This window comes from Antedon mediterranea, chromosome 1 (genome assembly GCF_964355755.1).
Source record: "Antedon mediterranea chromosome 1, ecAntMedi1.1, whole genome shotgun sequence".
Lineage (NCBI taxonomy): Eukaryota > Metazoa > Echinodermata > Crinoidea > Comatulida > Antedonidae > Antedon > Antedon mediterranea.
The window spans coordinates 1,403,106-1,415,728 of record NC_092670.1 but is presented as its reverse complement, the minus strand read 5'-3'; the positions used below and the strand labels follow the sequence as shown (position 1 = coordinate 1,415,728).

Below are 12,623 nucleotides of genomic sequence, written 5' to 3'. Positions count from 1 at the left end.
CACCGAAAAGTAAAAAATACACGCCATTGTGTTACGATTCAATATTTCGACAAAAAGGTCATCTCTAGGAATAAGTAGGCCTATAAAAAATAATATCAAACGTTTTATCCAGACTGTTAACTAATCATTATAAAGTATTGACCAATCCTAGTTTATCCGGAAGTATTGACCAATCATAATTATTCCTAAAGTATTTGACCAATCCTATTTAATCCTGAAGTATTGACCATTCATATTTAATCCTGAACTATTGACCAATCATAATTAATCCTGAAATATTGACCTACCAATCATAATTAATCCTGACGTATTGACCAATCATAATTAATCCTGAAGTATTGACCAATCAAAATTAATCTTGAAGTATTTACCAATCATAATTAATCCTAAAGTATTGACCAATCATAATTAATCCTGAAGTATTGACCAAATCATAATTAATCCTGAAGTATTGACCAATCATAATTAATCCTGAACTATTGACCAATCATAATTAATCCTGAAGTATTGATTAATCATAATTAATCCTGAACTATTGACCAATCATAATTAATCCTGAAGTATTTACCAATCATAATTAATCCTGAAGTATTGACCAATCATAATTAATCCTGAAGTATTGACCAAATCATAATTAATCCTGAAGTATTGACCAATCATAATTAATCCTGAAGTATTGACCAATCATAATTAATCCTGAAGTATTGACCAAATCATAATTAATCCTGAAGTATTGACCAATCATAATTAATCCTGAAGTATTGACCAATCATAATTAATCCTGAAGTATTGACCAATTATAAAAGCTTGTATTCAAGGTTATTTGATATATATACTTATATCTCTTAGTGTACGTGAATTCTGTAATCCGATTGGTCAATATGTATGAGATATAATTCTCTATTACCTTACGCCCAGTTCCTCAGTCAAGCGGATCAGAAGGGTAATACTGTATATCCCGTATTACCTGTTTCTACGCGCGTGTTGTTTATGTATTGTATTGTATTTTTATCGTTGAGCGCATGCGTAGTTGTGATTTCAACCATCGAATATGAACCCGTATTCGACGGTCCGTAAAAAATGATAATCGAATCGTCGAAAGCTCCTTAATGATGTCCAATTGCTTATATGTGTACACTATAAGAGATACAATCGTTGCACCCTGTTTGTTCTTAGAAATACGGGAAATATATACGTTCTGGTTCCATATTCCATTCGGCCTTCGTCGGCCTCATGGAATAGGAACCAGAACGTAGATATTTCCCGTATTCCGTGAACAAGCAGGGTGTAAAAACTAATAATATCATAATATGGAACACCGGAAGATGTCATAATCCAACGCTTAATTTCTACTGACTTAATATTATTAAAACACTATAACGATATCCAAAGTAGGAAGTTGATGGATTTCCAGAACAAATTCAAGAAAATATGTAATTGGTCGTTTCGTAGAAAGGTTACACATCACGGTCACGTACCTATGCCTTAGGATCAAGGCACGTCGATACTGAACCTCAACAACAATAATGTTGACATGACAAAGAAAGAACGCTTAATTTGATTTAGACTGAATCAAAACCATTGCTATATTGTACCTTTATTCTTCTCAACAATACTATCACTACTGTCTTCAACAGTAAACAAAACACAAATAAAACGCTTTAGTGAACAAACAATGATTGGTCCGAGATGAAGGATTCCTCAGTCAATGAATTTGAATAATCCTGATTTTTGTTACGAGTGGGAGTTGTGTGAAGGTTAATTTAATTGACTCTACTATCGTATTAGACAGGACAGACGTATAACTCCCCGAGTTGTCCAGCAGGCGATCTGATTTCAGAATGTACTATACACGCTCCATGATTGTTTGCTTGACTTTGCATGCGTTACACGCAGTGTGCGAACATGATAACGGTGACATTATTGACCTGACGTATACGTTTGACGAAAATACGCTGTTTTTTCCGGGCCATGAGGGGTTTGTACAAGAAATTCTTCACCGTGGAACATATGGACCTCTATGGTAAGTATTACTATGGGTGTTCTGAAAACAGAGACCCGCCAGCAATTTTTTTTTCGTACATAAGTTGGGGACCCCTTGTGAAAGATAGGAATAAATATAACTAAACCTAACCCTCAAACTAATCTCTCTAGTAAACGTAAAATGAAGTTTCTCATGGGATTCGAACTCCATACACCGACATGTAAAATCCATAGTCTAAACCACCCGACTATACAGACGGCTCGATAGTTCAATTCTTACGTCACACCTTATGGCTATGACTACAGTAAAGATATTCATATTTCTTTTCATGAGGGGACCGCCCGGGGGGGTCCGTCCCCAACTTATGTACGAAAAGAAATATGGCGACCCGCCAGAATCTATGTTTCGTAGTACTGTATTACCAGGGTGTATAATTAACACTCATGGGATTACTGTATAAAATTAATGACTCGACTATGTGAATGGCAATGAAAAGGAATTTATTTTTATTGTAAGGAAGCAGTTAAGTCTCTTTTAAATTGAAAGCGCCTTGATATAAATCAAATAAATGGTTTTTTTTAAGGTTTGAATCCAATCGCATTGAAACGGGTGAGCATACTGGAACACACATGGACGCACCGGCACACTTACGGGAGGGACAGTTGAGAATTGAAGCAGTACCTGCAAGTCATCTAGTAGGCCCCGGAGTAAAAGTTGACATCTCATCTAAAGCCTCCATGGACCCCGATGCACAAGTTGAAATCAATGATATAATGGCCTGGGAAGAAGAGAATGGTCGTATACCCGACGGCGCCATTGTAATGATGTTCTCAGGTTGGGGTAAATTCTACCCTAACCGTACTGCGTACTTTGGTTCGGATCGTAACGACTCTTACACAGATGAAAACGATGTCTCGCTTCTGAATTTCCCCGGATTCAGTACACCTGCCGCAGAATGGCTCGTTGAAAATCGTAACATTGTAGGCGTAGGCGTAGACACATCATCTCTGGATTTCGGACAGTCTACTAATTTCAGTTCGCATGTAGTATTTTTCGAACAAAACATCTTCGGTCTTGAAAACGTGGCGAATTTGGACAAGATGCCGACGACCGGGAGCACAATATACGCGCTACCGATGAAGATTAAAGACGGAAGTGGTGCACCCGTTAGAATTATTGCTATCGTTAACGATGACGTCATAAATGGAGTGAGCGCTACCGCGTCAAACTACTTTCTGACATTCATTGCTTTCTTCATTGTTTTTGTTTACAAAATACTTTTCTAGATATACCATTGAAATTAAAATAATCTAGATAATAATAACTAGAAAAAAGATTGTCATTGTGTGTAGGTTAACCAAATGGGTGGAAGTTTTCCGCTTATCTAAGTTCTTATTATTTTTGTTTCTCTTATTCAGTGCTTTTTCTGTACAAGTTTCTTCTCAGCTTTCGATCTTCCATAAATCCAATTTTCCCTTTCATCTCGTTTATTATTTAATTTTTGTCATATTTTTTTCTAACCACTTTCTAGAGTCTTATCACTTAATCTATTATATTTCTATACAAACTTTCTCTTTCTCTCAATCTTTCATTTTTTATTTTCTGGTGTACTGTAAAGCTAGCATTAACAAAGAAAAATAGATCATGCATATTAACTGAGGTATTTCCTGTTTTTAATGTGTTCGGAAGTAGATATAATGTTTCTTGGCACATACACAGACAAGCATCAACTTTGGTGCAAAGTCATTCAACTTACATGGAGAATTAATGTGAAATTAAGACACTTTGGAATTTCCTAACTGGAAAATAAGATTAAATATGCTAATATTGATAGTTCTTAGAATGCAACTTACACAGAAAATATATCATAAGTATTAAGTAGATTGCATGGGTCAGCCTTAAGTAGGTTTAAATGCGAATGTTAAGGGCAATTTTCCTGCCGGTACTGTATTACAATTTCCTGTTGACCTAGAAATGTTTGCTACAACAATGTGCAACTGAAGCTAACCCAGTGGTGAGATTTTTATTTGTGTGAAATCAGCTTTTTTTCATTCAAAATTAGCTCAACTCAAAAACTTCCACAGTCTCACTACTACTTACTGTATACTAAAATACTGATTTTAAATATTATTAAATAATCTATACTAAGGTTATAGGAGGATATTAAACAAACATAACAATGTTTTGATGTGTTAATATTGCAATTATATTGTCCACATATTGAAATGAGAAGAAACACTTACTTTCATTTGTGTTCTTGGCGTGCTTTCTTTCTCTCTAGGTAACGTTGCCTGGCTTCTGAAACAGAGTCTTCATTGTTGCGTTTTGTTATCTTTGGAACTACACCTACAATAATGATAACATTTGTTATACAGTACAGTTTAATTATCGTCAATTATCCCAAGCAGCAATGTCAATATACCCTCACTTACTACTCATTAACCTGTCGGATTATGTCCATAGTAAGTATTATTAGTAAATCCTTTAGAAAATTGTATGTAACTTGTATTACTATTCTGAGTTTTGCTTTACTGTACAAAGAAGCATGATCATACCTTAGTAGATATAAAAGATTAACAGAGTAAAAACCAATGGAGAAGCAGAAGAATATGTATGTGTGTTTAATTAATTTAATTTTTTTAATTTCGTGAGGTGGTTGTCGTGAGGTGGTTTCCCGAATGATCGTAAAATCAAAACGGTACTGGGTATGACCAACTAGCGTTATTGTCACCGGCTAGTCATCCATTCATAGAAGTACTAATGTAGTAGCCTATCTGTACGGTGACCATAGAATGTGACCCGAGGTATGACTAACTACGACTTTTAGATGATAGAAAGTTGAGAAAAAATGTTACGAGTAGTTGTACGACATGAAGATGTTTATGAAATTATGTCAATAATGTTTATACACTAGGCATACAAATAGTAATGTTTGTTAGTAAAAATAATTTTGAGTTAATAAGAATAAGATATAAGGAAGAAAAGCAAAGAGACTATGGAGCGGCTATTCCTCAATATACAATACTAAGTATCGTAGATTTAAATTATAAATTTTAGGCGATCTTGTCAAAGGTCAAGCGCCATGAATAAGTGCAATCAATGCTTACTATCAAACAAGTTTGATAGTGTAGACAGAGCTTAACCCATGTCTCTGTCTCTCATCTTTATTGAAGTGCTGAAAAGTGCAATCAATGCTTACTATCAAACAAGTTTGATAGTGTAGACAGAGCTTAACCCATGTCTCTGTCTCTCATGTTTATTGAAGTGCTGAGAAGTGCAATCAATGCTTACTACCAAACAAGTTTGATAGTGTAAACAGAGCTTAACCCATGTCTCTGTCTCTCGTGTTTATTGAAGTGCTGAAAAGTGCAATCAATGCTTACTATCAAACAAGTTTGATAGTGTAGACAGAGCTTAACCCATGTCTCTGTCTCTCATGTTTATTGAAGTGCTGAAAAGTGCAATCAATGCTTACTACCAAACAAGTTTGATAGTGTAAACAGAGCTTAACCCATGTCTCTGTCTCTCATGTTTATTGAAGTGCTGAAAAGTGCAATCAATGCTTACTATCAAACAAGTTTGATAGTGTAAACAGAGCTTAACCCATGTCTCTGTCTCTCATGTTTATTGAAGTGCTGAAAAGTGCAATCAATGCTTACTATCAAACAAGTTTGATAGTGTAAACAGAGCTTAACCCATGTCTCTGTCTCTCATGTTTATTGAAGTGCTGAAAAGTGCAATCAATGCTTACTATCAAACAAGTTTGATAGTGTAAACAGAGCTTAACCCATGTCTCTGTCTCTCATGTTTATTGAAGTGCTGAGAAGTGCAATCAATGCTTACTACCAAACAAGTTTGATAGTGTAAACAGAGCTTAACCCATGTCTCTGTCTCTCATGTTTATTGAAGTGCTGAAAAGTGCAATCAATGCTTACTATCAAACAAGTTTGATAGTGTAAACAGAGCTTAACCCATGTCTCTGTCTCTCATGTTTATTGAAGTGCTGAAAAGTGCAATCAATGCTTACTATCAAACAAGTTTGATAGTGTAGACAGAGCTTAACCCATGTCTCTGTCTCTCATGTTTATTGAAGTGCTGAGAAGTGCAATCAATGCTTACTATCAAACAAGTTTGATAGTGTAAACAGAGCTTAACCCATGTCTCTGTCTCTCATGTTTATTGAAGTGCTGAAAAGTGCAATCAATGCTTACTGTCAAACAAGTTTGATAGTGTAAACAGAGCTTAACCCATGTCTCTGTCTCTCATGTTTATTGAAGTGCTGAAAAGTGCAATCAATGCTTACTATCAAACAAGTTTGATAGTGTAAACAGAGCTTAACCCATGTCTCTGTCTCTCATGTTTATTGAAGTGCTGAAAAGTGCAATCAATGCTTACTATCTAACAAGTTTGATAGTGTAAACAGAGCTTAACCCATGTCTCTGTCTCTCATGTTTATTGAAGTGCTGAAAAGTGCAATCAATGCTTACTATCAAACAAGTTTGATAGTGTAAACAGAGCTTAACCCATGTCTCTGTCTCTCATGTTTATTGAAGTGCTGAAAAGTGCAATCAATGCTTACTATCAAACAAGTTTGATAGTGTAAACAGAGCTTAACCCATGTCTCTGTCTCTCATGTTTATTGAAGTGCTGAAAAGTGCAATCAATGCTTACTATCAAACAAGTTTGATAGTGTAAACAGAGCTTAACCCATGTCTCTGTCTCTCATGTTTATTGAAGTGCTGAAAAGTGCAATCAATGCTTACTATCAAACAAGTTTGATAGTGTAAACAGAGCTTAACCCATGTCTCTGTCTCTCATGTTTATTGAAGTGCTGAAAAGTGCAATCAATGCTTACTATCAAACAAGTTTGATAGTGTAAACAGAGCTTAACCCATGTCTCTGTCTCTCATGTTTATTGAAGTGCTGAAAAGTGCAATCAATGCTTACTACCAAACAAGTTTGATAGTGTAGACAGAGCTTAACCCATGTCTCTGTCTCTCATGTTTATTGAAGTGCTGAAAAGTGCAATCAATGCTTACTATCCAACAAGTTTGATAGTGTAAACAGAGCTTAACCCATGTCTCTGTCTCTCATGTTTATTGAAGTGCTGAAAAGTGCAATCAATGCTTACTATCAAACAAGTTTGATAGTGTAGACAGAGCTTAACCCATGTCTCTGTCTCTCATGTTTATTGAAGTGCTGAAAAGTGTAATCAATGCTTACTATCAAACAAGTTTGATAGTGTAAACAGAGCTTAACCCATGTCTCTGTCTCTCATGTTTATTGAAGTGCTGAAAAGTGCAATCAATGCTTACTACCAAACAAGTTTGATAGTGTAGACAGAGCTTAACCCATGTCTCTGTCTCTCATGTTTATTGAAGTGCTGAAAAGTGCAATCAATGCTTACTACCAAACAAGTTTGATAGTGTAAACAGAGCTTAACCCATGTCTCTGTCTCTCATGTTTATTGAAGTGCTGAAAAGTGTAATCAATGCTTACTATCAAACAAGTTTGATAGTGTAAACAGAGCTTAACCCATGTCTCTGTCTCTCATGTTTATTGAAGTGCTGAGAAGTGCAATCAATGCTTACTATCAAACAAGTTTGATAGTGTAGACAGAGCTTAACCCATGTCTCTGTCTCTCATGTTTATTGAAGTGCTGAAAAGTGCAATCAATGCTTACTATCCAACAAGTTTGATAGTGTAAACAGAGCTTAACCTATGTCTCTGTCTCTCATGTTTATTGAAGTGCTGAAAAGTGCAATCAATGCTTACTACCAAACAAGTTTGATAGTGTAAACAGAGCTTAACCCATGTCTCTGTCTCTCATGTTTATTGAAGTGCTGAAAAGTGCAATCAATGCTTACTACCAAACAAGTTTGATAGTGTAGACAGAGCTTAACCCATGTCTCTGTCTCTCATGTTTATTGAAGTGCTGAAAAGTGCAATCAATGCTTACTATCAAACAAGTTTGATAGTGTAAACAGAGCTTAACCCATGTCTCTGTCTCTCATGTTTATTGAAGTGCTGAAAAGTGCAATCAATGCTTACTATCAAACAAGTTTGATAGTGTAAACAGAGCTTAACCCATGTCTCTGTCTCTCATGTTTATTGAAGTGCTGAAAAGTGCAATCAATGCTTACTATCAAACAAGTTTGATAGTGTAGACAGAGCTTAACCCATGTCTCTGTCTCTCATGTTTATTGAAGTGCTGAAAAGTGCAATCAATGCTTACTATCAAACAAGTTTGATAGTGTAAACAGAGCTTAACCCATGTCTCTGTCTCTCATGTTTATTGAAGTGCTGAAAAGTGCAATCAATGCTTACTATCAAACAAGTTTGATAGTGTAAACAGAGCTTAACCCATGTCTCTGTCTCTCATGTTTATTGAAGTGCTGAAAAGTGCAATCAATGCTTACTATCAAACAAGTTTGATAGTGTAAACAGAGCTTAACCCATGTCTCTGTCTCTCATGTTTATTGAAGTGCTGAAAAGTGCAATCAATGCTTACTATCAAACAAGTTTGATAGTGTAAACAGAGCTTAACCCATGTCTCTGTCTCTCATGTTTATTGAAGTGCTGATAGTGCAATCAATGCTTACTACCAAACAAGTTTGATAGTGTAAACAGAGCTTAACCCATGTCTCTGTCTCTCATGTTTATTGAAGTGCTGAAAAGTGCAATCAATGCTTACTACCAAACAAGTTTGATAGTGTAAACAGAGCTTAACCCATGTCTCTGTCTCTCATGTTTATTGAAGTGCTGAAAAGTGCAATCAATGCTTACTATCAAACAAGTTTGATAGTGTAAACAGAGCTTAACCCATGTCTCTGTCTCTCATGTTTATTGAAGTGCTGAAAAGTGCAATCAATGCTTACTGTCAAACAAGTTTGATAGTGTAAACAGAGCTTAACCCATGTCTCTGTCTCTCATGTTTATTGAAGTGCTGAAAAGTGCAATCAATGCTTACTATCAAACAAGTTTGATAGTGTAGACAGAGCTTAACCCATGTCTCTGTCTCTCATGTTTATTGAAGTGCTGAAAAGTGTAATCAATGCTTACTATCAAACAAGTTTGATAGTGTAGACAGAGCTTAACCCATGTCTCTGTCTCTCATGTTTATTGAAGTGCTGAAAAGTGCAATGAATGCTTACTATCAAACAAGTTTGATAGTGTAGACAGAGCTTAACCCATGTCTCTGTCTCTCATGTTTATTGAAGTGCTGAAAAGTGCAATCAATGCTTACTATCAAACAAGTTTGATAGTGTAAACAGAGCTTAACCCATGTCTCTGTCTCTCATGTTTATTGAAGTGCTGAAAAGTGCAATCAATGCTTACTATCAAACAAGTTTGATAGTGTAAACAGAGCTTAACCCATGTCTCTGTCTCTCATGTTTATTGAAGTGCTGAAAAGTGCAATCAATGCTTACTGTCAAACAAGTTTGATAGTGTAAACAGAGCTTAACCCATGTCTCTGTCTCTCATGTTTATTGAAGTGCTGAAAAGTGCAATCAATGCTTACTATCAAACAAGTTTGATAGTGTAGACGGAGCTTAACCTATGTCTCTGTCTCTCATGTTTATTGAAGTGCTGAAAAGTGCAATCAATGCTTACTATCAAACAAGTTTGATAGTGTAAACAGAGCTTAACCCATGTCTCTGTCTCTCATGTTTATTGAAGTGCTGAAAAGTGCAATCAATGCTTACTGTCAAACAAGTTTGATAGTGTAAACAGAGCTTAACCCATGTCTCTGTCTCTCATGTTTATTGAAGTGCTGAAAAGTGCAATCAATGCTTACTATCAAACAAGTTTGATAGTGTAGACGGAGCTTAACCTATGTCTCTGTCTCTCATGTTTATTGAAGTGCTGAAAAGTGCAATCAATGCTTACTATCAAACAAGTTTGATAGTGTAGACGGAGCTTAACCCATGTCTCTGTCTCTCATGTTTATTGAAGTGCTGAAAAGTGCAATCAATGCTTACTGTCAAAAATTCTCTTACTTTCTGCTGGACTTGATGTTTTTAATTCTGGTTTATTCAAGTCTTCTTCTACTTTGTTAACATCAGGTTGTGATGCCAGACATCCACTCAATGAATATGCATCAAACTCATGAAGCCTTGGAAGAAGTTCACATACCCAATCATACTGAATCTAAAAGAAAAATATTAATAAAATGAGTTTTGTCAAAACAATGGTAGCAGTCTAACACTTGCTTCATGGTCACAAGTATTTTCAGATATGTACACACAATGATCGTAGTCTTCCATATAAAAGTATGACTTATCTTATCACTATTAGCCAATTCTATAACAATGGTAGAATTAGCGTGGTACTTACCGGGCATACGGTTCTCATATAAACCTTTGAAGTCCACACAATCTCATGGTATATCACCCAATCCAAAATGTCTTCTTTTCCTATAAGCTGAAAAAAGGGTATAGTAGTTTAGGGTTTCTAAAAAAGGTAGAGTAGTTTAGGGTTTCTAAAAAAACAAAATGGGATTTAAGTATCACCTGTATTCACCTACAGTGTGTACATGTTTAGCATAGAGACTGTGTGAATTCTATTTCATATCATTTATTCATGATCAAACACAGTAAAATATAGTACATGGTTAGAAATTATTTTTGTTTGTTCAAAGTTAAAAATTGTGTTGTAATTTGGTAAAATACAGATAAAATACATCGTACAAAATACAAAATACACTAAGCAAGATTGATGTGTGTATTAGGGTATGGCATTGAATATCAAATAAACAAGGTAATTACTGTTGATGAAGGATGTATATGTACTATTGTACCGTGACCATCCATCGTACGGAATCCTTTCCCAGTAGGCGCTTTCCTTGCAACTTTCCCAAAGTAGCCTGTGCATAGTATTCTGCGTAGTAGCTCACTGCTTGATCCTTTAAATTCATTGACTTTAGGAAATGTTTTGTCCTGTAATTCAGATTATGGTAGTCAATTAAACTATTATTGATATCTATCTTGAATCTGCAGCCAGATATTTAAAGATAAATAATGTGTAAATGGTAAAAATGAGAATATTATTGGATAAAGTTGCCCAGAACCAGTAAGTAATTTAATTTCAAATGAATCTGACCTTTTTCTGTTTTTCAACAATTGTTTTCAGCTGTATGTGTACGCTAAGAGCCGTTTTAAGAGCTCGTTGATGAATGTAATTTTTCCTGCACCATCTACTTCGGGAATTGCTGTAAATGAGAATAAAATTTCATTGAGTAAAATAGTATCAATTAACGTTGCAACATGGGCATAATTCAATTTAAGTGGCTGCTGCCAATGCCATCAAGGGCAAGTATCTGTATAAGCAAACAATACAATGAAAATACATACTAAGAAAAAATAATTATTTACAATTTTACTTAATTACCATCCCAACAATGAAACATGCATACTTTACTTAATTACCATCCCAACAATGAAACATTCATACTTTCGAAATATTTGCAAATTCTCCGATTAAAGATAAAAGATGTTTAATATTGAGTTTAGCACCATGGAACATGAGTACAACATCATTTCATGTGAGTATCAAAGTAACATAACTTACAATGTGTGTGTGTGTGCTTAAGAAATACAGTATTAGGTAATATGTAATACTAAATTGTGAATTTTCACCTTTCAGAATATTGATGGAAAATTGCAAGCAAACTTGCAAAATCACTGTTACTTCCAGTAATCTGTGCCAACTCATTGTGGGCCTCACTTGCCTCTTTTTGTTGCTTTTTATCTCCTGCAAAAGAAATTATTAACAGGATGAAGGAATTTAAAAACAAAATGTTTCAAATAAGCAGTTAAATGTTTGGTTTGCAACTTACCGGGTCTAATAAAAACATTTTCTACTGACAACATGGCTGCAATTGGAAGAAAAAGATCCTGGCAACCCATTGCACCGGAGTAGATTACCGCCCTCGCTAGGCTTGGAGGTAATGGGTAATCAACCATTAAGTAGCCAAGATCAGTTATATGACCTTCCCTGTAGATATAACAAAACAAGTTTTTAAAAAATATAAAGACTGAGAAAATCAAAAAAGAGGAAAATACCAACCACATTACATAGGCTGCACCGGCACTATTGCAGTTTCGCACCTAAAAGAGACACTTCATGGTCACCGCCGCGCAGGTGAATGAGAGAGATTGTGGTGTGAAAGTGCAGTACAGTAATACCGGGCCGCTTGGGGCCCATGGACGATCGGGCCCATTTCTTTATGGGCCCGATCGTCTTAATCGTTGATTGTACGTGGGACCCTCTGACATGTGTGCATCCTGTGTAGCATGTCGTGGTTGATGTGCTTTTATTTTATTCTTATGTTCTTTTTGCTACCAAAAATATACCGTTTAGCAGAAACAGGTTTATTTTATGGTGGACAATTATAAATCCAATTCATTTTTGTGGACCGATCGAGATGGCTTCCCTTTATTTTAGAATGGGCCCGATCTTCCACATAGTTGGGCCCGAATGTCCGCACAGTTGGGCCGATCTTCGTCAATTGCCGACAGAGAGGTGGTTGAAAACGGCACCTGATCCGTAGTTCATTTTACAATAAATTGCAAACAAAACATTTAACTCTATGAATGTAGATTTTATTAAAGAAGATTTGCGGTAAGATCGAATCGAG

General features: G+C 35.6%; 2 protein-coding genes across 4 annotated transcripts in view; one reads left to right on the top strand and one right to left on the bottom strand.

The window, feature by feature from the left end:
- Positions 1-12,623, bottom strand: part of LOC140052221 (probable ATP-dependent RNA helicase DHX40) — a 61,256-nt gene that overhangs the window by 42,141 nt on the left and 6,492 nt on the right. Inside the window, exons 11-17 of one of the 3 annotated variants that reach the window (XM_072097704.1) lie at positions 11,823-11,980; positions 11,623-11,737; positions 11,087-11,195; positions 10,753-10,923; positions 10,322-10,408; positions 9,985-10,135; positions 4,228-4,330 (exon numbers count right to left, since the gene is read on the bottom strand). In XM_072097704.1, the coding sequence (XP_071953805.1) occupies positions 4,230-4,330; positions 9,985-10,135; positions 10,322-10,408; positions 10,753-10,923; positions 11,087-11,195; positions 11,623-11,737; positions 11,823-11,980 (892 nt within the window). In that variant the 3' untranslated portion in view covers positions 4,228-4,229. Of the gene's footprint in view, positions 1-4,195; positions 4,331-9,966; positions 10,136-10,321; positions 10,409-10,752; positions 10,924-11,086; positions 11,196-11,622; positions 11,738-11,822; positions 11,981-12,623 lie in introns of those variants that run through there. The other 2 variants (XM_072097689.1, XM_072097696.1) reach the window with 2 other exon arrangements.
- Positions 1,626-4,154, top strand: LOC140052442 (isatin hydrolase-like). The gene is made up of 2 exons (XM_072098055.1): positions 1,626-2,023; positions 2,568-4,154. Exons 1-2 carry the CDS (start codon positions 1,842-1,844, stop codon positions 3,268-3,270), a joined length of 885 nt encoding a protein of 294 aa, XP_071954156.1. The 5' UTR covers positions 1,626-1,841; the 3' UTR covers positions 3,271-4,154.

What these genes read in the sequence shown, in the direction of transcription:
- LOC140052442 (XM_072098055.1), top strand. Translation starts at nt 1,842, where the DNA reads ATGTACTATACACGCTCCATGATTGTTTGCTTGACTTTGCATGCGTTA. An exon ending in GGAACATATGGACCTCTATG is followed by an intron (nt 2,024 to 2,567) that starts GTAAGTATTACT and finishes GTTTTTTTTAAG; the next exon opens with GTTTGAATCCAATCGCATTG.